General features: G+C 45.8%; 1 protein-coding gene across 2 annotated transcripts in view; it reads right to left on the reverse strand.

Moving 5' to 3' along the window:
- The window catches only part of FGD2 (FYVE, RhoGEF and PH domain containing 2), a 34,340-nt gene that overhangs the window by 2,595 nt on the left and 4,774 nt on the right, over positions 1-26,971 (reverse strand). The window contains exons 2-15 of one of the 2 annotated variants that reach the window (XM_084848310.1): positions 19,312-19,627; positions 17,836-17,916; positions 14,293-14,441; positions 12,942-13,098; positions 11,584-11,722; positions 10,854-10,912; positions 10,593-10,739; positions 8,406-8,498; positions 6,769-6,848; positions 6,644-6,674; positions 4,667-4,759; positions 4,185-4,316; positions 3,767-3,913; positions 456-599 (exon numbers count right to left, since the gene is read on the reverse strand). In XM_084848310.1, the coding sequence (XP_084704436.1) occupies positions 456-599; positions 3,767-3,913; positions 4,185-4,316; positions 4,667-4,759; positions 6,644-6,674; positions 6,769-6,848; positions 8,406-8,498; positions 10,593-10,739; positions 10,854-10,912; positions 11,584-11,722; positions 12,942-13,098; positions 14,293-14,441; positions 17,836-17,916; positions 19,312-19,627 (1,768 nt within the window). Of the gene's footprint in view, positions 1-455; positions 600-3,766; positions 3,914-4,184; positions 4,320-4,666; positions 4,760-6,643; positions 6,675-6,768; positions 6,849-8,405; positions 8,499-10,592; positions 10,740-10,853; positions 10,913-11,583; positions 11,723-12,941; positions 13,099-14,292; positions 14,442-17,835; positions 17,917-19,311; positions 19,628-26,971 lie in introns of both variants that reach the window. The other variant, XM_084848309.1, reaches the window with a different exon arrangement.

Here is a 26,971-nt window from a genome sequence, read left to right on the forward strand (position 1 = left end):
ACCCGCTCTCTCTCACTGCTTTTGTCCTCAGTGGAGAGAAGATACAGACTCCCATATCTTTGCCCCCAGGAGCAGACAAACACTTGACAATTTTGAGCCAAAAAACAGCTTGAGGCAAAAGAGCTAAGTAGCTTTTCCTCCCTAGCTCTTGTACTTAACCTGAAGCCTCCTAAAGTGTGTGTGGGGGGGGGGGGTGAGAAGAGGAGAGGAAGAGAAGAAGTCTAAAGATACACATAACTGCATGTTATATCTAGTTTGGACCTGTGAGCTTCTCTTATCACAGGGACTGATTTCTGTCCCCTTACAGGGCACAATTCAGCATTGTGAAAACCAGAAGTATTAATGACAGCCAAAATATAGAGGTACTGTTGCAGGGAGCAAGGGAGTAGTTAGTTTCTAAGTTTTATGAACGTCCTTCACCATGAATTTTAAAGGCAGAATAAGCCAAAGCATACCTGAGCTGCAGCATAAACATACAGCACAAGAGGGTCATTTTGTGGGATGACACACCAGCCCCGCATGCTCCCCTTTCCACTCTTATCCAACAGCTGCAGGAAACTGCACATCAGGCTCTGCCCAGATATTTCTGCAGATTCTTTCTGCCAATGTAAAGCAAAACAAAACACCCAGATCCTTCTGTTAGTGCTCCGTGGCCCAGAGGCTTCTGTTGGCTTCTCAGTGATTCGTAGAATCAGAGGGGCTTTGTAGGCCACCTAGTAGAAGAGTCTTGGTTAAACCATCAGACTCATCACCTCCAGATAGAACTGCAAAAAAATAGCAACACAAGACGGGCAATGTAAAGAACATGGGCCCTTTCCAGTTTGCCTAGTCTTCCCACTGGACCTTGAAGCTCTGTGATACTACTGTATGGTAACCTCGCTATTCAAGAGGGTTAAGATTAAAGATCTGGATGGAGCTCATGCCAAGGTCTTATGCTGCCCACTCCTGATCTAAATTGAAAAAGATCAAGTACTTGTTTCTCAGCAACACATTTATAGCATTTACACAAGGGTTATTCTTTTGGGATTAAGGGCGCAATCCTATCTGGATGCCTGTCAGTCTCCGAACTTGGAGGCTGACAGGCATCCTATGCAGAGAAGCGTGGAGGCGATCTTCACCTCCACACTTCCCCCACTCTGCATTTTTGCTAAGCAGGCGTTTTTGCCCATTTACCTAGGGCTCTGCGGAGGAGGAGGCAAGGAAGTTGGGGAGGCCTGGGGATAATTTGTTTCCCCAGTCCCCTCCCCTCCCCACCCACAGAAACGCCCCCTTTCTGTCCTCTCCCAAGTTGCTTTTACAAGCTCGGAGAGGCAAACGGCACAGTTCTCTCTGCACCAGCTTTAAGGGGGAGTGGAGCTCGGGCTCCTGGGTCTGAGGTCAGAGCGCTCTCTCTGACCTTGGATCCAGGAATCCAAACTATCCTATGGCACCCGAGATGCTGTATAGGGGCCATAGAATTGCTCTCCCCACCTCTTTTATTTTATACTTTTGTTACATTTGTGTCTTCCCTGTCTTTCAAGAAGCTCAGGGTGGTTACATGGGATCATCTCATTTTATCCTTACAACAGCCATTCAAGACAGGCTAGATTGAGAAGCACTGACTTGCCCAGGGTCAGCCAAGGTGCTTCACCATGGAGGGGAGGAATTTGAACCTGGATTTCTCATACCCAAATACAGAGCACTAACCAGGAAGAAGATCTTAATGCAAATATGCTAATACATAATAACTGGTCACCAGGTGTTTCCTTGCACAGTGAATGCATAAGCTGCTGTTATTGGCCTCACAAATGGACAGGCAACTACTCTTGATGGGGAATTATTCTCAACCTATATCATATAATAATTCATCTTTCCATAATGTTCTGTAGTTATGTGATTCCTTCCATCCTCTAAAAAAATGAATTGCCCAGGGGATGAAATTTCATAGCTGTGGAATGCAGTTATACAGAATGCCACTTCACATTCCTGAACTCTTCTGACTTGGCACATGCATAATGTTTTCCAAAGGTTGTCCCTTCTCAATCACTCTTCTGTCTTAAAGACCATGATGGTACATACAGAAGGAGGTAGTCCCTTAGGTATGTTGGGCTCAAGAAGTTTTGATTTACCCTAAAGCTACTGCAGACAACTAGTATTCCAAAATACCTGGAGGAGATTTCAGGACATGGATTTTAGTGTATGGAATGGAGCACAATAAACACTTAACAGTTCAGATCCTGGTTACACAAGTGGATAGTACAGACAATCAAGGATACTATGTTCAAAACTTCTAGGTCATAATTAGGGATGGCGGAGAATTTCTCCCCGAATCTTCGGGAGGCCGGGCGCGGAGGCATTCGGCCCCTCGAAAGTGTTGGGGAAATTCTCCGCCAGCCCCCCGCCCCCCCCCCCCGGTATGGAACTTACCTTCAGCGAATGTCCCTCTCGGCGGCAGGTCCCGGCGGCGGTTCGGTGGGGGCGGGGGCGGCGGCCAGTCTCCCGACCGGCTGCCTCCGCCGCCATTACAAAATAAAAAAGTAAGTAAAAACAAAACAAAACACACACCCGTGATAGGCTACGTGACGATTTACGTAGCCTATCACGGCTAGATTTCCAAAGTCAGCCATGATAGGCTATGTTAATCGTCACGTAGCCTATCACGGGTGACTTTGGGGGGGGGGAAGCGCGTACGCAAATGGCGGCGGCCCATGGGCGCCGCCATTTGCGTTCCTTATTTTGGCACGTCTAGTCTACGTAAAGATTTACGTAGACTACGGCGAAAATAAGGGCAACGCAAATAGCGTTCCCTTATTTTCGCCGTAGTCTACGTAAATCTTTACGTAGACTAGACGTGCCAAAATAAGGAACGCAAATGGCGGCGCCCATGGACAGCCGCCATTTGCGTACGCACTTCTTTTTTTTCCCAAAGTCACGCGTGATAGGCTACATGACGATTAACGTAGCCTATCACGGCTGACTTTGGAAATCTAGCCGTGATAGGCTACGTTAATCGTTATGTAGCCTATCATGGGGGGGGGGGGGTTGGTTGTTTTTTTTTTACTTTTTCTTTTGCGGCCGGGGAGACGGGGCACTTCTCCCCGGCCTGAATTTCGGCCGGGCGAGGCGGGGCACCTCCCCCCTGGCCTGAATTTCGGCCGGGCGAGGCGGGACGCCTCCCCCCCTCACCTGAACTTCGGGGGGAGAAGCGAAGTGCCTCCCCCGAATCACCCCTGCGAAAAGGTAAGTGACTTTCGTACATCCCTAGTCATAATGTAAACTCCTGAATGTCAAACCTAAAGCATGCATGCAAGCACCATGTTCCCTCAATAACTTGTGTAAACATAATGGAGACAGGGGGTCTACTCTTCCATTCTCTTCATCTTCAGTACACCTCACTGCCCCCCCTCTCTGAGCTCCTCTTCACATATTATCTGGCATTTCTTGCACTAAACATGTGAAGGACAGACACGCACCTGGAAAAAACTGAGAATCTACTGGAAACCATGGTTTCCCTTGACTCCGCAGTGCATATCTGTTTCGTATTTAGGGGTGTGCATCTCCCCCTCATACTTTATGTGTTTAGTGTGGGGAACATTTGTGGAACCTGGCTGCCAGATAAGCAGCTCCAAAATGTCAGAGTAAACTAACTGTAATAGGGAAATCCCAACCCAGGCCAGTGGTGGCCAAGTCATCCCTGACGCAGAGGTGGAGAAAGAAACCAAACCGGTGGCAGGAAGAAGACTGAGGAAGAGTGGACGAGGGCACTGCACCTCTACTTTTCCCTCACCTCCAGGATGCCTTTGTGCTTCCCATGCCGCTCATCAGGCAGCAAATGCCCTGTCAGGAAGATGTAGCATTCCACGCAGACACGTTTGGGCCCATTCTTGTCATATTGCAACTCAGCCCTGTACTCGGAGCACCGGCCACACACCACCTGCCTCCAGAAGAGGAACCAAAGGGTTGTTGGAGGATAGATTTGGCAAGGAAACCCCACCCTTCTTTGGCCTGAGCCAAAGCCAAAGGGAGATTGGAAGAGTTCGGCCGATTTCTCCACCACCCAGATATGGCTGGACCCAACCACAGCCATCCTGCTGACCAAAGCTCAGGACCGGCCCTTCAGACCAACAGGGAGCTCCGTGCCCCTTCCATGTGTCTGGTCCATGACTGCCCTACCCAAAGTAACGTGTGGGGGCAGGTTTACTCACATAGCCACAGGCCCGGCAGTGGTGCCGTCTGCGTGTGATCGCATTGAAGGGCTCCTTGCAACGCATGCACATGCTCACCAGCTTGTCTCTAATCCACTGAGGAGCCCGCTTGCCCAGCTCCTCAGACTGGCCCTGCTGGGGCGAAAGGAGAGTTGGAATCAAACAACCCTTGTGAGGGGTGCCCTGGCAATAAAAGGTTAATATGGCTACAACTCAGAAGTGTTGTGACCCATGCAGGGTGAAAGCCTTCGTCTGGCTACTGTTGCCAGAGCTTTCTTAGAACTGCCTCATTTCTGCCCTCAGTCTTCTCTCCCCATCATCACACCCTTTCTAGTTCTCCAGAGTCTCTGCAAGTCTTTTTACAGAGTGGTGGATTTTGGAAGAATCACTCATGGCCTCAGAATATGAAATAAATAAAATAACTCCACAGTAGGCATGAGGTAGAGGCATAAGGATTGGGGAGTGGGTGTCAGGAGGATTACACTGAAGTCTTGGGTCTCTGCTTCAGGCCCTTGGATGGCTGCCTTGAAGGTCTCACTCCTCTTCTCCTTCTTGTCAATGGCAGACTGGAAAGCCTGCAGGGAGGAAAGGAATTTGGAAGGAAGCTATACCTGAAATCAGTAGATCTCTTTGGTTAAGCCAGGACTGCCCCAATCATACTGGTGAGGATGTGCATGGGGAGGGTGGGGTTTTAAGAGTAAAAAGGTCAGTCAGTCTGGGAGTGCTAAGCCTCCCCCTGTCCCCAGCCTTGGCCTACTTTCTTGCAGGCTGTCCCTTGATGTCACTTTCCTCCCAGCCACATTCTGACAACGTAAGTGAAACTGGCTGGGAGAATCATACCCCTTCCCCATCACCCACTTCAGGACAGGCCCTACCATTAGACAGAGTGAGGCAGCTGCCTCAGGCAGCAAGTCCCAGGGGAGGGGAGTGGTAGTAAGGTGTTGGAGGACAGAACTCTGTGTGTACTATGGAGACGGCCCTGTGCCTCCTCAGCTAGCCTGCTGCCTACAGGTGCACTGGAAGATGCTGTCCCATTGCCAGGGCTGAAGTAGGATTCAACGCCCATCCTGTCATTTTCTGTGTATGGAACGGGGGTGGGGGAACCATCTTGTCCACCTCAGGCAGCAAAACATATTGGGCCAGACCTGACTCACCTTCTATATGATTGGGGCAGACCTGTGCTTAAACCAGGGATGCAGAAGCTCTGGCTCGTGGCCCTAATCCAGAGGCCCCTACACCCTTCCCTCTGGAGGAAGCGTCACTAACATGTCCGATTGGAGATAACAGCAGGGATTTCCCCAAGCACCACTTCCCTCCAAGTGGCATGATGACATCAGTGGGTGGGGCCATGCCCACTGATGTCATCCAGCCAGGGGGGGGGGCACCCTTGCAGATGTGTTCTGCACCCCTAGTTTAAACAAATGTGTGTGCCCCCTATCACACACAGTTCATTTGAACCTCCAGCTCACTGCTGAAAATCTCCATGTAGGACTCTTAAGGGCATGGATAGCAAGTCTTAGGGTGCTTCCAGACAAGGCTGTTGCTGCGCAATCACCTTGCTTTGCTCACAGAATGTTATAGGAGGTCCAGATTATATTGTCTTCCATTATTGTCTTCCAGCAAGGCTTCAGGTCATTGAAAGAATATGAATGCCACCAGACAACAGATTGGATCCAGACTTAGCCATATCTAATGTAGGCCCGTTGAAATCAATGGGACTGAAATTAGTAATGCCTGACTTAAGTCCCATTGATCTCAATGGGTGTCTACTTTAAGTATGACCAAGCCTGGATCCAACCCAATAGGTGCTTCCAGATGAGGCTTTTATTGTGCAATGGCTCTAAGAATTTTATAGGGGGGATCTAGATGTCACGAGCAAAGGGCTGAGTGTGCCTCATCTTGTCTGATCTCGGAAGCTAAGCAGGGTCAGCCCTGGTTAGTACTTAGATGGGGGACTGCCTGGGAATCAGGCTTTCTGCATTGAGCAGGGAGTCGGACTCAGTGGTCTTGTAGGCCCCTTCCAACCCTACAATTCTATGATTCTATGACTTCTAAATATTGTATTCCATTTGTAATCCTCTCATGTTTTCCGACCACTTCTTTTTTGTTATCACAGAAAATCCATAAAGGAGGGAAAGAGAAGATGGCAGCTGCACAATGCCTTTTGACTGGTAGCCTTAAGCAACCTCTGTCTGGAAGCACCCCACATCTCTGTGGCCTGTTCCATACTGCAGAGTGTCTAGATGTCCCCTGTGCTTTTACTGCTCTGCTTCTTGTATGCTAAGGAGAGCTGGGCCTTTTACTAAGAGCTCCAAGATACAAGGCTCATATTAGGATGCAGCTGCTTAGGAGAACTACCGGTTATTTCAGAAGAGGGGAAACTGGCCCGGTTTGGAGCACCTTGTCTTTCTTATTGGCCAGGACTATTGCCAGTCTTAAGGGACTGCAGCATATGTTACCTTTATCCAGGCATCCATCTCCTCCTGGGACCTGCACGGAAAGAAAAATCACCTGTTGGAGAGGAAACATTCTATGCACCTTTGCTAATAGCCCCAGAAAGGACAACGTTTGCTACTCAAGTTACCTGGTTTGCAATTCTAGAGTTCGCTGCTTCCCTGACACAAGGAAAGCATGAGGAAATTCCATATCATTCAGTTCTCGAACCTGGAAGTCCACAGAGCAAATATTAGATTTTCCCCAGTTGGTGTATCCAGACATGCATCATTTAACTATGAATCCACTCTGAACAGGCATACAAGTTTCTCCCTTGCACTGACTGAGCTCAGGGGACATCTATTCCTCCTGATTGGAGTCAAAAGGGTTGTGCACAGCATTGATTGGTGGGCTTTTCAGTCAAGAAACCTACCCCCACCAGCTTTCTTCCTTGGAACAGTTTTTAAAGTTTAAACAAACTGTTAGAACTTTTAGAAATTATGGATTTCTATATAATGTTAGGCTTACTTAGAGTAGACCCATTGAAATGAATAGGGTTAAAGTTAGGCAGTCCCATACATTTTAAAGGGTCTACTCTAACATTGGATACAAGCCCATACATTTAAGCAGTTGGGGAAAGATTGTTGCTGCTTCATCTTAAATACCCTATAAACTGCTGTTTTGTTTTCACTTTTGGAGTTTTATGTTGCATTTTATGTTTTTATGCTTTAAATTGTTAGCTGCCCTAGTGATGTTAGAAGTTGAAGGTGAGGGAAACAAATGCAGTAAAAAGAAAAGGAAAATAAAGGAAATGTAAAAACGCTGAACAGACATTTCAGCAGTTAAACATGCAAGGTTCTTGTGGGGGGGTGGACAGGAACAGCTGGCCTGGAGCATGTGGGTGGGGCAAACAGGAAGAGGCAATCCTCATCCATCTATTGCTGTCAAATATAAGAAGTCTCAATCTACCCAGAAACATGCCATACTCCTCCTCAGTTACTCCTCACAAGATCTTGTGGCAGGCAAATTCTCTTTTTCTGCGTGTGCATAACCAGGGCTACCCTGTTTCCCCCTTGGTTTTTTTCTGTTTGATGAACATTTGCCATAATGTTTTTCCAGAAGTGGCCATTGTGTGGGCAAATATGGGGAAGGGGATTGCTCTGCACACAAACACAATAAGGCTACAGTTCTATGGTCCCTGGGAGAGTGTCCCAAGAGCCGTAACGTGGTGCGGATCTTCTCCTTTAGAGCTCTGACTGGTTCTGACTGAAACCCAGAGTGGATTCACCACACCACTGACATTGGAGCCACCAGCCTCCGCTGTCTCCAGCTGTGGAGAGGAACCTCCACAACTGGAGGCAGGTGTGCCCTCGCAAGCCTCCTCACTGGAGGTCATGGAAGACTCTGCCACTGTGGCCACTTCAATGGCAGTAACAGAAAAAGGGGGCATGCCAGGGGTGGCTCTAGGGAGGATTTGGATCTACATTTCCTTGACAAGCCTCCCGAATGGGGGGGGGGGGAGGAGTATGCCAGCCCTGGAGCTGTGCATATTTTTCCTCCTTCCCTGCCCTCTTCTCTGCCAGCACATGCCCAGGTGAATTTGGGATTTGGTGGTTCCTTTGCCCTTGATTCTGCCCCACCCCCCAGTCCTCTTTGGGCTGCTCTGCCCAGCTACAATTCTGCACACACTTCCATGGGGCAGAGTCCCACTGAACTCAATGGGGCTTACTACTGAGCAGACATGGGTAGGATTGCACTGCAAATAAACAAACAATGAAATTCTCTGACCTTCATGCCCTCCACATCAATCCGGCTGTGCACCTGAAACGCTGCACCCACTTGAATGACCCTTGGCACACAGTACAGCAGCAGGTTATTAAGCTGAGGGAGACAACAACATCATCATCAGAGATGAACAAAGCTGGGCAAAAAGAAAAGAGCCAAAATCAAATGAATGAAACAGAAACATAACCATAACCATATGCCACAGTAAACCCCTCTCTAAAAGCCAGAGACTCAACACGTGAACCACTTCAAACACAAACAGGAAAGAAGACATAATCCTGTCCGGATGTAACAGCAGCGCGCGGGGGCAAATCATGAGTTAATTAACCCATGAATTGCAGGGCACCATGCCTGAGCCACACATGACCTGCTTCTTGCTTCCATTAACAACCCTTAAATGCTGTCTTTAACCCAAGAACCATGGCTTGCTCTTGGGTTAACGGGATTGTTTAACCCACCAATAGCCCCAAGTGCTTCTGCTCAGAGATCATGGAAACAACCTTCAAATGTGGCATTCGAACGTTGTTAATGGAAACAGGAATGATTTGCCACTGGACACCACTGTTACATCTGAACAGGATCTTCATGCTATGTCCTCATGAATACATGTTTAGGGTGAGTTTAGGATACTACCCTATTAAAATAAGGTAGTTATAAGGAGCATGTGATTTGTAGGTTACAACAGCTACACTGTGTGCTGATCCCATTCACGATGTGCCATTTTCTTGGCTACTGGGGCAAAGGTATTTATATTTCCCCAAAACACTTAACCACTCTCCTAGGTCTTTGATATAGCACCAAACCAGGAGCATGAGAAGATGCTACTAAGGCATGCCTGTTCTGTCCGGATGCTGGCCTGCATGTTATAGGAGAGGTCCTCAACCTTTTTGAGTCAGTGGGCACATTTGGAGTTTTGAGAGAATGTTGTGGGTGCTCACAAAATGGCTGCCATGGTGTTGGAGATTGCCCATTCATAAAATAGCTCCTATGGTGGGCATGGCCAGCCACAAAACATTCATTTCCCCAAAGGCAAACTGGTGAGACTAAAAGAAAAGTAACTTGCCCAAGAACCTAAGTACAAGCAGTGCTGGGGTCTGAGCTCCAAAACACAAAACCATGCATTTGAAACCCAAATAAAGATGGCATTGCAGGGTACTTTGTAGCCGGCCAGCCATCGCCTCCTCCTCCTCCTCCTCCTCCTCAATCTTAAGAAATAAAATAAAAATCAGGAGAGGCAGAGAGCCTGGTGGATGCCGAGAGGTATCTGCAGGTACATTTGTGCCCACAGGGACCACATTGGAGACTCCAGCATTATAAGTGTATTAGCTCCTTGTCAGCTGCCATACATGGCTGGTGTGCTGCATTCAACTTGGCAGAGCAGAAGTTGTGCACTAGTGAATAACTTCAGGGAAAGAGCATTTTCAAGGCACAGTCATGGGAATATAACAATAGTCCTGGTGGGTCAGGCAAATGGACCATGTAGTCCAGTACTCTGCTTCCTCCAGGAAGCCCACAAAGGGGGCTTGAAGGCAAAAGCCCTCCTCCACTGTTGTTCCCCACCACTAGTTTAAACCTGGAGGCAGCCTAATTCCTCCAACCTAATGCCATCATTACTAATGGCCATGGATAGGCCTATCCTCCATGAATATGCCGAATCCCCTTTTAAAGCCATCTGAGGAAATGGTCATCACCACATCTTGTGGAAGCAAGTTCCATAAATGGAATATGCTTTGTGTAAAGAAGTACTTCTTTTTGTCCATCTTGAATCTCGTGCCAATCAATTTGACTGGATGAATCCCAAGTTCTAATATGATCAGAGAGGGAGGAAAAAAAACTATCCATTTTCTCCATGCTGGTCCATAATTTTCAGTGCAATCCTGTGCATGCTTACTAAGACACAAGTCCCACTATGTTCAGTGAGGTTTACTCCCAGGTAAGTGTGCAGAGGATTGTAGCCCTAACCTCGATCAAGCACTATAGCCTTTCCTCATGGGGAAGGAGATCCAACCCACTGATTAGATGCCCCTTTCTGCACGCTGTAATCATATCCTACGTAATAATCTGTTTTTTTCATACTCCCTCTTTCTTTTGCATCCTAATAGTGGCAGTCCTCTGAGTGGTGCAAGCAAACACAGATGCCCAATAGGCACCTGATGTGGTCCTCCTGCTCCATCATCCCACAACTCTCACCAAGAAGAGGTATTTCTCTGTTGTGTTGTTGTGTCGGAAAGAGATTTTCTGGATGGGTCCCTCTTTAATTAGCTCATTCGAAGGGTCAACAATGTCATTTTCAAGCCCCAGCCGGTGATACACCTCCCAAAGGTTCTGGAGTCGTTCCTGCAAAGCCATGAGAATAAAATTCAGCAAGACAGGGAACAACTACTCAGCTACAAAGATCTCTGGCGGTAGGGGATGAGGCCTAGGCACTTACATGGGGCTGGTGGCACTCACCATTTCTGCAATGGCAGTGTTAGAATGCTTGGCTGCTGTGAAAATCATTTCCAGAGCTTCTACAAGACACCAGAGAGGAAACATTAAACCCCTTTTACACTATTGGTTTTTAAAAGCCCTTTGGATATTTTTCTTGTAAGCTGCTATGATGACAGCACTGAAGTGGTGCTGTCTTCAAGTATTCAGGTTTTCCCCTGTCCTTAACTCCCATGTTAAAAATGATACAGGTGAACCAGGGTCATGTTCAGTAAGTGCCAGGGAGTTTCTTAGAAATGCAGTATGATGCCATGGTGGGACATCTCTTTCTTGGTAGGTCTTTAAGGTGCAGAAGCCCAGACCTGGTGCCCTCCAAATGTTGTGGACTGCATCTCCCATCAGCCCCAATGATCAGGGATTATGGGAGTTGCATTCCAAAACATCTGGATTGTACCTCTGGCATACAGTAACTATAGAATTGGTGCTTGTTACTCCATCCCCAACACTTTGCAAAGACTATAGCAATTGTATGGCATTGAGCAAGAGGACAGAGGGATGAGCTTGGAAGGGCAATTTTATACTGAAAGCATGCAAAAGGCCAGCATTATACTGGGTTTCAACACTGGTGGGAAAGAACCACTCAACTAGCATGTACGTGTATGCCACTGCTAAAGGAGAGTATCCTTTAGCTTGACAACTTCTTCAGCTTTCTTCTTTGCACCCAGTCCCAGGAGGAACCAAACAGGACTCTTACTCTGTGCATCCTCCCTATCCGGTGACTCCAGAGGTAGCTTTCGAATGTAATCCTTCAGAAGGAGTTCGTATCTGGGGATTCTCTGTACTGGCTCCAGCATGTGATGGTGCAAGGTTAGGTTGGCAGAGATCTCTCGTCTCTGGTCAGGGCCAAACAGTACCAGAAAGAGAAAGAAAAACCATGGCAATGAAGACTTCATATGCATAGGTATATAGCTACCCCTGTGCAATGGCTGGCTGCGCCACTTAACAACCTCTCACCAAGAGGCACAGAATAAACAAGGAGCCAAACATCCCAGCAGAGAGCAACTGGCTCAAGAATGGAGTAGAGAACATCAGCTATAAGGCCAGGCAAAATGGGCAAAGAAAGGCTAGTGTGGGGAGCTGGATGTCATTTTAATGCCTAGGTCCAGGGCTGGTGTCAAGGGTAGGTATGGTTGGGCACCTGCCAAGGGCCCACACCCTAGTAGGGGGCTAGGGGCCCACTGACAAGAGGCCCTGGACTTGGTCCTAGCACCGTGCTGAATTTTTCAATCTATTTATTCTTTACCATTCTTTGGGGGGAGTGGCTAAAAGGAATTGCACCCGAAAATTGTGGGAAGGAGTGAGAATTTTGGAGAAATTTCTCAGGATGCAGGGCTTCAGTGCTTACTTCTTACTGCTAAGTACTTGAAAGCTGAGCGAGGCATTTCTGTTGTTGTTTTGTTGTTGTTCAAAGTCCTTTGGAGAAGGACTTTGAACAACAACTCAGTTTTCAGGCACTCAGCAGGCCACAGCACTAGAAAGTTCCAAGGGAGGAATTCCTGGCTAAATCCTCTAAGGGATTCAGAAAAACTCCAGCAGCCAAAGAAGCTGCAAGAGCCAAATGGGAAAAATTGTAAAAGAAAGTACACACAAACCCCTCAACCACTTCCTTACAGTAAGGTGAACACTGAGGCCCTGCACACACACACACCCCAAAAATTATCAGAAATTCTCAAAATCCCAGTGAAAGAGGCAGAAAAACGACTGCCTCTTTCACAGGGAAAGCCCAGACAACAGCGGTGGTGAGAAGGAGGAGCGGTAGATGCCACTGCAAGCAAGCAAGTGGTAACAATTATGAAAAAGAGGATGAGGATCAAGAGCAGCTGGTGATAATGGCGGTGAGAAGGGAGACCCCCAGAGAGAGAGGGAGCCCACTTAGGGTATCTTGACCAAGAGCTCTCAAAAAACCTGTAGCCAACACTGCCTAGGTCACCCAAATGCCTAAAGCCTATGCTGCATATATACATGGATACACCCACACCCTGGATTGCCTCCCTGATGGGAATTAATCTGGGTGAAAGGGTTACTGCATGATAAGCCCTAAGACCATTTCACCTGAATGCTTGAGATGAGTTCTTGGAATGGCAACGACTTTTCAGACCACGTGGTGATCAGCTCCACAGCCTTGTCAAAGTGCTTCACGTATTCACTATACATCTTCAGGAAAGGAGCTACCTTCTGAATAATGTCCCCAATCCTAGGGTTGGAATCCCTGCAGTCAGAATGCCAAGAGAACAGTCTGCTGTTGTCATCTCTGCAAAGGCAGAGGGGAAATGCCCATCTGTCTCTATCTGTGGTTTGAGTTAGCAAGCATCACTAGCACCGTTTCCTGACATTTGTAAGAGTTTCTGTTGGATGTAGCTCAGCTTCTAATAGGCAGCTGTCCACATTTTCAAGAACATATCACAGCGCAGCCAATACAGGCTGTCTCTTCAGTAAAAGGGAGATTTATACCTTCAGTGAAAAAACTAAACTAAACTAGTAATTTGAATGAATGTCCTCAGATGGGGTCTTTCTCAGGCAGGCAAACTGGTGATGAATCACATTCATTCATTCATTCATTCATTGTTTTGAAACATTTCTGTGCCACCCATCATCATATCCAATTTCAGGACAACGTACAGCCTATAAACAAATACGCAAAAACAAGAAAATGGCAGATAAAAATGTTAAAACCGTAATACAGTCTAAAACTTTCTCAATGAACTGTGCAATCCCATATATATCTTCTCAGAAGTAAGTCCCATTGAGTTCAGTGGGGTGCACACTCCCAGGTAAGTAAGCAGCTATAGGACTGGAGCCTATATCAGTAAGACCTATTAAAATGCCTGGGTAAATAAAAATATTGCTGCCTGATGCTCAAACAATAGCAGGGTTAGTGCCAGGTGAACTTCTTTGATAGTTATGGATTGTATCTTTATGGAGTAACTTACCTAGAACTTTCTCAAGAATTATTTATTTATTTATTTATTACATTTATTACATTTTTATACCACCCCATAGCCAAAGCTCTCTGGACAGTTTACAAAAGAATGCATATGGATGGAATAAGAACAGCAGCAGCATAATTACAAATCTATGCTCTATAATGGTAACTGTTTGCCAAAATGCCACCCTTGCCTCTGCCCACAATAGATGCAATACAAAGATATCTGTTGCTTTACACCAATAAGTATTTTGCTCCACAACACAACACAATCTATAATATAGATCTATTTCATAGTGGGACACAGTCTTCAGGTATGAACTCAGAGTGATCCAAGTCTAGACTCCTTGTATTGTGTCTTTTCAGAGTCTGGACTTCAAAACTCACAACATGTTTCCATTTGCTTAATCCCCTCCCACTTCCCTTTCCAGGAATGCAGTGGGCAGGGCAGGGAGAGAAAGGAGCATTTCCATAACTCACCAGTTCTCCATGCGCTTCTCCAGCTCTGGCAAAAAAAACTGAGCATGGAACTGGTAAATGGATGAGATATTAGAGAATATCATTTTCACCACATCTTCTGGGAATGTTTTTGCTCTTCTGGCTTCTTTCATCAGCTCTGAGAAAAAAACCTGGAAGGGGACATTCACAGCCAGTACAGAAACATAAAAGTTAGTTAGTTAGTTATAACTTTTTTGCCCTGCTCTTCAGGCAAAAAGGCTCCCAGAGTGGCTTACATGAAATCAATAAAAAACAAAATAGTCCCTGCTTGCAGGGCAGGCTTAAAATCTAAACAAAACAACATAAAAGGAAAAGGAATGAGGAGGGAAGAGGAAAGCAAGCAATCTCAGGCACCAATTCTAAAGGTTACACATTAGTTCTTATAATGACCAGCTGGAATGGAAACAGCTCAGGTGAGAGGAGCCAAAGGCAGCTAACACCTTAAAGACTAACAAACTTACTATGGCATAATACATTTGTTAATCTTTAAGGTGTCACAATACTCGTTGTCGTCTCGATTTTATGGTTGGTAACTATTAAAAGAGAAACTAAAAAGAGAGGGCAGGGATGGTGGTAGGATATATATGTTGGAATGAAAGCCCTCAGAAGCTAGCGACAAATACAGCTGATAGGAGGGGAGGGTCAGGAAAACTGGCAGGTTGAGGCCCAGCAAAGTCAGAGCTCACAGCTGCCCCTCCTCGTGAAGTACATTCCACATTGAACTCTGGTTTCAAACTATCCCTCAACATCACTTCACTTGATAAACAAGGTTGGGCCATGACTGTAAGAAAAGATTCAGGGACCCAGGAAAAATGAGCAAAGTTTTCAGAGCAAAGCAAGCACAATTTTATGAAAATGACTTTAACAGAAACACATATATAGTGTGAGGCCTACTAGAATATTTCACTACTGCCAAAGTAGATCTGTCCTAAGTAAAGCCTGGGTCGGAACTACTCTGAATTCTGGAAAATTAAAACTATTAGAATAAACATGGAGTGAGCTTCTAAACATTACAATGACTATCCATTGCACAGACAGAAGATTGGTTCAGGATATTTGTGCGATTTTGTAAGGAGTTCCTGGAAAGGGGGCCTGATCTACATGGAGGCAGCTGATGCAATTTAAAAGCGTATTTTCTTGAATTTGCATCCACTCCTCCCGTGGTACACATAGCCAATTAATGTGATGTAGATTTGATATAAATCTCACTTTTGTGAGGCAAATGTTATCTTAAACCTCATTAATTTGGCTAAGAAGGCGGAGTCTCAGGACATCAACAAATTTCCTTCCTTTTTTTTTTTTTTTACATCCATTAAGCTTATGTGCATCCCAAAAGCAACGTGCTGACTTTCTCAAGAGTAATCCTCATTGAAGAGAATGTGATTTACTTCTGAGTAGTTGTTCCTTGAGGCAAAGAAGTAAAAAGGACAAAGGAGAGAATTGGGAAGGCTTGAAAAGACATTCCAGACTTTATTTTTTTCAAAGGCAGGGGCAGGTGGGGAGGGGAAGCAGCATTGCATTCACTCTTCAGTTCACACTGGGCAGGGCAGAGACAGACAGAGAGAGCGGGAGAGAAGCCAGCGCAAAGGTGTATGTGTTATTCACAAATTCACATCTCCACAGGTACACATTGGCAAATACTATTAAAACAAAACCCTGATCTTAGTCAGCGGAGGGTGAGGTCAACAGAAATGGGTGAACTCCTCTCCTCCATGAGGAGTAAACCCATTACTATTGGGTCCACCCTTCGCTGATGCAACTTTCTGTTCCTCCTCCCAGCACCACTCCCCACAGCCGGTGCTGAAGCCACTCTTCCTCCCCCTGGAGTAGTACTGCAGGTTTAGGGCACACCAAGTCCCAAAATGCAGGGAAGTCACAGTAAAGGGAAAATCCATCACAAAAGGACTTTGTGAAAATGCTGGTTTTATGGCAAGAAAACCTGGGACTGAATCAGGCTGGGGATTACATCATGCGTCATGTCTGTGTGTGAGGCACAGTAGCACTGCAGTAAATTACCTATGTACATTGGCATTCAGCTCCCTCCTTGTGGTTGTTCCCCTGCTCCCCGCAACCTGACCCAGCCATCATATTCTTCATGGGCGCGCGCGCGCGCACACACACACACACACACACACACAAACAATACCTGCTCCGCTGCTGCTGCTGCTACTGCCTCCTCTGGTGTCACAATGTTTCAGCCTCTTCCACCACCAGCACCCTAGTGATTCAGCCTGGACTGGCAAAATAACTAGCCAGCTCAGGTGTACAGTGGCCACTTATGAATTGTCAAAAAAGAGAGTCAGTGTGGTGTAGCGGCTAAAGTGTGGGCCTGGGAGCTGGGAGATCTGAGTTCCAGTCCCCACTCGGCCATGGAAGCTCACTGGGTGACTTTGGGCCAGTCACAGACTCTCAGCCCAGCCTACCTCACAGGGTTGTTGTTGTTAGGATAAAATGGAGAGGAGGAGGATTATGTACACTGCTTTGGGTTCCTTGAAGGAAAAAAGGTAGGATATAAATGAAATAAATAAATAAGAAATGAATCACCCAAAAAGAGGACAAACGAGGACAGCAATTTGCATAACATTTGTAGGTGTTAATGTATATGTATAGATGCAAATTTGGAAATAATTATAATTTAAATAGAAATACTGTACTTTCATCATAGTGTGGAAGACTGTGACCAGGTAACCTCTGTGCCTGCCTGTTCAGTCTACTCCTGCTCAAGTGCTGACTGTCAGTGGGTAGTAGTTCTTATGCATCATTATCCTTAAATCAGAATTGGGCAGGACAACCCTTCAAATTGAGGACATTCCTCTGTAAAAGACGACACATGGCCACTGTATAAGGCCAAAGGTTATAGTGGACAGAAGGCAGCAGCAGCAGCAGCATGCAGGTAAAGAGGAAGACGGGATGACATGGTGGTGGCACCATGTGATTGTGTAGGATAGAAGGAGTTGGCAAAGAGCTATGATGGGGTGAGGTGGGGAGGGGATGTGAAGCCAGGACTTATCCAGAGCATCCTAATGTCTAGTGTCAACCCTGTTGCAAAACTCCCCCTTTCTATGTGTTCTTGGTCTGTTGGAATTGCCACAGTGTTGACTAAAGGCTCCTCTGATACCTTAAAAATGGTAATGGAGTCATCTTTAACTGTTGTCAAGCTTGCCACGTTGCTTTATTAATCCATCAAGCATTTGAGACCCAGAGTCTGGATGGCAGGGTGTGGGGGGAGGAAGCAAGATACTGGGGGCGGGGGAGAGTTGGGGAAACATTTCATGGGAGAACATCAGGAAGATACAGTTCTCACTATGCCAGAATTCCAGAATTTTCAATGTATACAGAATTAGTTGCTCACTAGCTTCCAAGACCTGAGAACAAAAAGAGCCAACCATGGTACAGGATGCAGAAACTCTGAGGGGAATTTTATGATATCTTCATGCTTTACTTAATAGCAAAGTAATAATCAGGTGGGTATCTCAGCTTTTTGGAAGAGGACATCAGAGAGTTGAGATTTTGCCGCCAACCCACCTGATCCAGAAGATGAAGGCGGGCCACATAGGCCTGCTCTGTTTCCAGGAGCTCCAATGCTATTTTTTTCTCCTCTGGGTCCTGTGTGTAGAGCATAAAGGGATATGGTTTTGATCACATGTAGTGCATTAATAGTGAACATGATGTACTCAGTGGAACAGATCTAGCTTTCCTATCAGTGAGTGCACTTCAAACCAAGGGGCATGAGTTTGCTAATTAGGAATGAATTATTCCTTTTATTGTTCTGGAAGTTATTTTGGACTGCAACCTGAAAGAAAACCAAAGTATGTACTACTCCAAAGTAAGAGTTCTGAGCATGTGGAGTATAAAACATTTGGCATTTCATACATCTCAGATATTTGGCATGAAATTTGGAGAATCCAATTACCAGGCCTAGAATCTGGGGGGCAGAGAAGTGTGCCCCACATGAATGATAAATATATGTTATAGTGAGCAATTCATAAATACTTTTTAACAGTGCACAAAGGCTTCCAAAATAAAGCACAATTCTGTACACTGACACCTTCCTTTTCATGTCAGGTCAGTGTCCTAAGAAAGGCCCTTTGTTGACAACAGAGCAAGAAGCCAGAATTAGGGCTTCACCACACCAGGCTTTTTATCCTGCAATTTACTGGGGCTTCTGTTTATGGATTAAGATCAGCTCCTTACATGGGCTGTTTTTTTCAGGGCTGCCTTTCTCAGCAAGTTCTATATGTTTTGTTTTACAGCCACTGGATGGCGCTGTGGTTATGATGCAACTCCATCATTACACACTGCCAATATAGCAGATTAACATTCTTTATCAGGTTACCTCCGATCTTTTTAAAAGTGGGTTAAAGGTCAGAAATCGCAGGAAACACCCTGGAGGTTGACAACTTCATGTAAAGGACCCACAAACTTCCATGAGTGCCCAATCACGAGCGTGCAATAAAAGCCTCATGTGGAAATTCTCTTTCATTGTGTGGATGGGGGAAAGTATCCGGTTTAAAACAGTGGAACACGCTCCTCTCTCCTGTGCATGAGTAATGCGGCTGCATCTACCTATACTGCTCTCAAACTTATTTTTTCCCTTGAAAATTTTGGGGCAGGTGTTGATGCACAACTTAATAAACTTCTTTAGTTCAACAAATCAAAGTGCTTAAATAACTCATATTTTAATAACATCTCTCCCCCCCCCCCCCCCCGAACTAGCATCATCATAAAAACCAGTGCCATAGTATGAAAATCAGGAGCTTTGGGACCGGGCCTTGTTAGCCTGTTCAATTATCTGGCCTTGGCCAAAAAACCCCCCTCTGATCTCAATCATCAGAAAAAAATAATCAAGTGCAGGGCTAAGTACAGGTATTCCCATCTGTTCCGCAACCTTTCTGCAGACCACCAGTAGCCCATGTATCACAGTTTGAGAACTCCTACAACAGATATTAGTGGGCATCCACCATGAGGACCTTCTCAGTAATTAACCTAGCAGTTAATTACCTGTTTTTTGCTGCTTCCACAGTGGGTCTTGAGGCTTGGCTGAGACAGGTCTGTGTCCTGTTGAGTCCTCCAGTTGCCTGCAGTGAACTTGCCTCGAAAAGAGTTGAGACATTTGACACTGAGCCTTCTAGGAGTCTGCGGCGACTCCTTCACTGACTCTGAAGTGCAGAGCGTCGGGCTGTGCTCTGCAGATGTGCCCTTCTTGACCTCGCTCATGGCTCTTCCGCCTGTTGCAGGTGGAATGATGTAGGACACCATGGGATTTTGTGCCCTCAGTTGGGAAAGAGCCTGTTCTTTGCCAGGACTCTGGCAGTGACTGGCCACAGAAAAGAAAAGCCGTTTTAGAAATGACTCTACTTCTGCAAAAGACAGCATAGGCCACACAATCAAAAGCAAAACTGACATCTCTCATGTAATATCCTCACCCTTGTCTACCCATACACTATTGTGTATATCCAGGGGTAAAGTAACTGCCTTAAAGGTTGAGTTAAGGCATAAGGTTAGAACAATTTAAACTTTAAAAACAACAACAACACAATACCAAGGAAATCCAACACTGAGGAAATGACTCAGTGGCCAGTGTGGTAGATAGATTTGCCAGCTTTTTAACTGGCCACTGAGGCTGCACCATTTTAATAGCAGCTTGATGTGCAGACATTAACAGAGGAAGAAAGACAACTGTGGAAAAACTTCCCCTTTCTACATATCAGACTAATGTTAAAGGAACACAAGCAGACAAGGCTATTGTTTCTGGTCAGTTGGCAACCTTAGCAATCCCAAATCTATTTCCCAGGGGCCCGGATCTATTCCCCAGATTCCTGAGTGTCCATTGGTGGCAATGGAAGGGTTTTCCCCTCAGCTTAATTGCCATGCAAAGGGCAATTTTCAAGGGGAATTGCAGCTGGGGAGGGAAGAGTTAACTCTCCCCGTCTCACATGCAGTCTCCCCGCCCCCCATCGTTTCCTCTAATTAATCTGGGGATTCCATTGGTTTGGGTGAACAATTTATTTTATTTGAGATGATTTGGATAAGAAATTAATTGGCTGGCTTTGCCTCCTGTGAAATTTAAATAAATCCTAGTAATTATTATAAATTGAATACCCAGATATGCATATGCAGATTTTATGCAGGTTTTTCTCCCATGGGTCTGAGCCCCGAATCTTTTAAGAGCCTAGCAACACCCCTGAACCCTAGAAACCGTTATTTTTGCACTGTACAGTGAAGGAGTAAAAGGAACAGAGAAAGAACATCTAGGACAACTGATGATCATAATTCTAGTTCTGTACCAGTTAGGCTGCAGATTGCTCTAAAATATATTACAGGCAAAACAAATAGGCATGAGATTGGGCAATCTGTGATTGAATCACCTGGCAGGGGTTCTTTCTCACTTAAAATCAGCAGGGGCTGGGGGAGTGTTCCAATATTGGTCAGAGCAACAGTGCTGGTGGAAGGGTTAACCTTTCTCTCCAATGCCATTTTCCAGATCTAAATGGTGTACCTCCAGTATCAGAGGCAGTATGCTTATGTACACAAGTTGCTGGGGAACATGGGTGTGATGGTGCTGTGGCACTCCTGTCCTGCTTGTGGATTTTCCGTGGGCAGTTGGTTGGCCACTGTGTGAACGGAATGCTGGACTAGATGGACCCCTGGTCTGATCCAACATGGCTGTTCTTATGCTCTTAAATCTTCACCCCTTCTGATTTTCTGTGAGCCCTTAAAGCTGGAGGGTGGTGGTGGTCTGTGGCCTACAAATCTTTTGAACTACAGCTCCTATCATACCTGACCAATCGCCATGCTGTCTGGGACTTACAGGACTTGGAGTCCAGCAACATCTGGAGGGCCACAGGTTCCCCACCCCTGCCTTAAGCAAAAGAAATACAGATACCCACAGGGCTCCTTCACACTGAGCTTTTGTCCTGCAATTGAGATTGCTCCTTCATGGAAGTTTGCGGGCTCTTTACATGACATCGCCAAATTACCCTGTTGTGTTCATGAAAAAGGGAGTCGTTGTGATGCTGCATTTAAAACGGAAGCAGAAAGCCCCGTTTTAAATGCAGGATTTTAGGCTGGTGTAGAGATGCCCATACTGTGCCCTCATCATCATCATCATCATCATCACTACTACTACTACTACTTTTCCCACTGTCTAGCTCATAGCAGCTTTCATTGGAGATGTTTATACCTAAAAAACAGTGTGGGGGATAAAAGGTTAAACAAAACCCAGGCGTAGCTCTGATTAAAAGTTTTTAAGTGAAACAGAAGCATCAGGAGATCTATAAGGCACCGCTTTGACCCCGCACCCTGTTGCAACAGCGCAGCGAAGCAGCTTCGAATCATGATGCTCTGCGATACACTTGCAATGTACTGCGCGCTTCCCTAAGAGACCCACCGTGCCCTCTTTTTTTGCCATTATACTGAAATGCGCAGCTGTGCAGTCCCATGAGTGTGGGGGTGCAACACTTCAGTGGCTGTTTCATATTTCAGGGGCTCTGCTGTGTCTTTCTGACCCTGTTTTAGGTAAAAATTGGGTGTTTTGTGCTTCTTCATTTCCACACCATCAGTTTGTCAGTTCCCCAGCCTGAGACTCCCGCGATGGTTCGCACTCACAAGCGTGAGCGCTACGTGCCTAGCGATCACTCCGAAATGGTGCCCAGAGCAATATTGTTCCTTTCCCCCAAGACCCTCCTCAGCCCTTGAGCACTGAGTCCAAAAGCAACCATTGCAAAGATACAAAGTTGCAAAACTGTGCGAAAGTGTGCTTAAATAAATGAAAATGCCCCTCTGTGCTTCTGTAACTGCACAGCTGCAAAGGGATGGGGGAGTAAAGGGGCATCACAGAGTGATGCAGGCACTATGCATGCCTACAACACGCCCTCTGTAAGATGCAAAGTCAGTTCAGGGAAGGAACAGATGGCCCTCAACCGCGGGGGAACCTGCAGCAAACCCAAAAAATCACAGTAAAACGACTCTTCGGAATTCTGCTTTTTCCAGGTGGAAACCACGGATGGCTGAGAAGTTGCAACTACATCATCTATCATGACAGACCTTGACTCGCACCTGCCCTGGAATAAAAGCCCGGTGTAGATGGGGCCCAGATCACTGACCTCTGAGTTCATGCCTGTTTTGGCGGTTGGAAATATGGAATTGTGAGATGCCAACAAAAGCTGTCTGGGCTCAGCTATCCAGCATCAGTCATTGCTCTGGATAGCTAAGTTTGCAAACAACCTCATTAAAGAAGTATTAATTGATTAATGGTATGAGTTTGAGTTGGTTCCTTGATTAATATATTGATTAGATTTGCAAATTTATTAATGTTTCTGAAGAAGCATATCTTTGTTATTAGGGAATGCACACGTGTGTCATAGCAGGCATCATCTTAGAAGAGGCATTCCTTCTCGTGTAAGAGCAAAGGGAAAGATGCCTCTTTTAAGACAGTTTGCCATCTGTTTCCCAATTAATCAGGGCCACTTTTTTTTTATTAAAAGCTTTTAACACGTTACTCCACCTATCTAGGAACATGCCCCATTGAACTCACTGTGATTTACTTCTGCATAGAAATGTATAGGAATGCACTGCATATCAATTAATTTAACCCATCCTTCCCCAACCTGGCAACCTCCAGATGCTTTGGACTACAACTCCAATGGCCATGTTGTCTGAGGATGTTGGGAGTTGTAGTCCAACACATCTGGAGAGTGCCAGGTTGGAGAAGGCTGAATTCTAGCAAATGAATCAATTATTGTAGCCCTATGAATAACAGTGATACAAATATGTTCACACATGCATGCATCATGGATACACAAAGGGTTTGCATCCATTTGTATTGAGAACATCTGGCCTGTATAGTATCCCATTGGACACCATGTCACTGACCCACAGGATGCTCAGAAACATGGCTTGCCTTTTCTCTTCCATAGCGCAGTCAGACCTTCTGTTTGTGCTTTTTGTAGATAAGACCAGCCTGTCCACATCTAGATCTGGCCTGAGAAAGGCTCTTCCACATTTCTATTTCCAAATTGAGGGCTACATCCTTCTTTCTGTTCCACATTCAGACTCTATAACGTACCCTATGCTTCCTTGTCTATCCAAAGGTCAGCTTTTATTTCCTCTTACTAAACAAAGTTTCATCTTTCAGAAACAAAACCACAGATCACAATAAACAGAGACACATGACAGCTGTAAATGTGATCAGACTGTGGAAAAATCGATCTGGAACTTTTCAAACAATGGGCAGATTAATGGGATGAAGTGGTAGAGTTCCTACATGTTCCACATTCAGTTAATGTGTCCACCCACAACCCTAAACCCACCCACAACCCTAAAAAGCCCAACAATCCATCCTCACTGGGTTCACACGTAACGAGAAGCAATGCCATGCCCCAGCTGCACCGTGAATATTCAAAATAGCCGCTGCCACTACAACAAGAAGCCCCATGGGAAATTCACCCATGGCAGCTTCTTGTTAAGTACAAACCAGGTCTCTGTCTATGGCAAATGCTGATGGAGAAAGGCTGCCAGATGCATCGTGAGACTCCAGTCTAATGCTTTGAAATGATATAGTCACAGGCAGTATCACTTGGCACCACCATATTCAGAAAGAAGGAGTAAAGCTATGCTATCTGATTCTTGTTATTTTTTAAAGGTTCAGGCTTGTGGCCTTAAAATGCAGCAAACCATTAATGATTTTGCAATACAAAGGCTATAAAAATAAAGCTCTAAAGTGAATTGGTCTCTTTATAAAGTATTTGCAGCTGTGTTGATCCATTAGCATTATTTTAAAAAAAAAACCATCAAGAGGATAATACCTTTACTAGGACCAATCAAAAACTTAGAAAATAGTCCGCAAGCTTTGTAGGACTCTTCTTCAGGCTGAATGTTATGTTAAATAAAAAGAGCAGAAGATTGTGTGTTTTGGGTAATGGTACAGATGTTCCATTGTGGCCCATGGTGTAACTTCAGAAATGTAGAAAATGTAATTTCAGAGTTAAAACAAAAACTTCCCATTCATGGGATTGTGGGCATTTCTACACCAGCCTAAAATCCTGCATTTAAAACAGGGCTTTCTGCTTCTGTTTTAAAGGCAGGATCACAACTGACTCCCTTTACACGCGCTTCCTTTCCCCCCTCCCCTTCCCCCTCCTTCTCCCCATATCTGAGTCTTCCATCATCTTTCATTGATCTCGCTCCTCTTCTTCCAGCTTTAACTCTTTTGATGGAGGAAACTGAAGTGGAACACAATGGGGTAGTTTGATAGCTCATTATCTGCGATCTATTTAAAAACAGTACAAAGGGCATTTAGTGCAGGAGGGTCATGGCAGGGTCGCGGCATCATGTAAAGAGCCCACAAACTTCCGTGAAGGAGCCATCTCAATCGCAGGATAAAGGCCCCGTGTGAAGGAGCCCTGTATGGATGGGATGGGATAGTGTTATGTGCACAGGAGGGGGGCTCTGTTGCAAATTTGTACTAGGCCAAAAAAAAAAAAGCGATGCTTGCGTCTTGCCAGTCTATATTTGCCTCAGAACAAACCTCCCCATTGTTTACCTCAGAAGATGGAAACTTCTAGCCACATGAAGCTCTAGGGCACATCACCCTTTATTCTTAGGAGCTGAGCAGAGCAATCTGATAGTCCTTGGGAGAGCATCCTAGGCAGGGGCATTACTAGGTTCTTAAAAGATCCGGTGCACAGGCCCATAACACAAATTTGCATCTACGAGTCTAAGCACACCTATTGTGTGTGTGTGTGTGTGTGTGTGTGTGTGGTGTGCATGTGGTGTGCTTGCGTGTGTGTATAGATTACATATATACCAGTGGTCCCCAACCTTTTTGGCACCAGGGACCGGTCTCATGGAAGACAATTTTTCCACGGACCGGGGGGGGCGGGGGGGGATGGTTTCACTGGCGGACTTCCAGCCACTGGGACGCAAATGGCATCTGCAAAGCGGACACCACTTGCGTCCCTATTCTTTGCAGTAATCAGCTACGTAAAGATTTACGTAGCCTATTACTTGAAGAACAGGGACACAAATGGCGTCCGCTATACTGACGCCATTTGCGTCCCAGCGGCTGGAGCCGGCCAGCAGCTCTGCAGACTCGCCGTGGAGCGGAGCCGGCCGGGGACGGTGAGGATTCCGGGGGAGGGGATTGCCTCCCCCCCTGTGGACCCCCGCGGACCCAAGGTAAGGGGGTTTCGCACACCCCTACTGCAGCCCGGTTGCTAACAGGCCACGGACCGGTACCAGTCCACGGCCTGGGGGTTGGGGACCCCTGATATAGACATACATAAGAAGTGTGCACTGACCTCCTCACCCCGCTTCAACTCAGACCCCAATTCAGTGTTTTTGGAAAACAGCCCGCTTATGCTTGGGCCACTTTGTAGTTGGTCCACTTCAGTTCAGCACCAAACGTGAGTGAAAGTTTGGAAAAATGAGTCTTTATGCTTCCTATTGACTACCATAGGAAATTAGGAAAAAACTGTTACTTTTTTCTCTTGGTCAGAACTGGATGATAATTTCGGGCATAGTAGCCCCCTAGAACAGGATTACACCTTCCCAATGTCAGAAAAAATAGGTGCAAATAAAAATATTTTTATTTTCATTTAAAAGGAACTGCCAATAACATTTTTATTCCTTGGTAGAATTGGATAAAAATGTCAGGGTTCATTGCCCCATCAGAGGAGATCATGTCTGCCAAATTTCAGAATGATAGCCACAAGGGTTTTTGTGCAAGGGTAACCTTGTCATTTTGAGGTTTCCAAAAGAAGATATACTTATCTCTCTATGTTCCTTGTGGACCATTGTTCTGAAAATACAGACAGCCTAGAGGTGTCCCTAAGTAAGAAACCAGCAAAGTTTCAGGAGAGGTGCAGCAGTTCATGTGGAACAGGAGTTCTCCAATTTGGGGGAGGGGGTGCTTTGCTTTCCCTTCCCTTTACCCCCCCCCATTGTTTTTGAGTAAATTTGTATGAAAATGCACAGGTCATTAGAGGTGTCCCCCAGGCAAGAAACCTGCAACTTTTCTGAAGGATATACGTGCATGCAAATTTAGAATGACTAGAATTTATTTACATTTCACCAATGTTAGCAGCAGGGGAACATTGGTGGGAAGGTGCTATTGCACTCATCTCCTGCTTGTGGGTTTCCCGTGGGCATCTGGTTGGCCACTGTGTGAACAGAATGCTGGACTAGATGGACCTTGGTCTGATGCAGCACAGCTCTTCTTATGTTCTTAAATAGAGACTGCCTCTGAGCTTATGCAGAATGCTTTTCTTTCACCACTGAGCACTTACATCCGCCCCCTACCAATTCTATTCCCCTCCATGCAACCAGCCCTCCTCATCCTACCATCCTCCAGCAACTCTTCATCAAAACAGATGTCTTGGTTTTGCAACTCCTCTCTTACCTCCTCCTTGTTATGCACAAGCTCTCATTGTATCTTCCTCCCCATAACTTCATTTGTTCCAAGACTTTACCAGGAGTCAGACAGTGAGTCTGTTCTCAAAACTAGGGCTAAGTTATGGACTCTGAGCATGTACTAAGTACCTTTCTGTCACCACTGAACCTAGAGTTCATGAAAAATGAAAAAAACTCAAATGACAAAACATGCATAGGACTGAGCTGAAAGGGTAGTCAGTTCATTAGACTGGAATTGGGTAGGCACTGT

Source organism: Heloderma suspectum, chromosome 4 (assembly GCF_057233095.1).
Source record: "Heloderma suspectum isolate Gila_16-S chromosome 4, 16-S_ref, whole genome shotgun sequence".
Taxonomy (NCBI): domain Eukaryota; kingdom Metazoa; phylum Chordata; class Lepidosauria; order Squamata; family Helodermatidae; genus Heloderma; species Heloderma suspectum.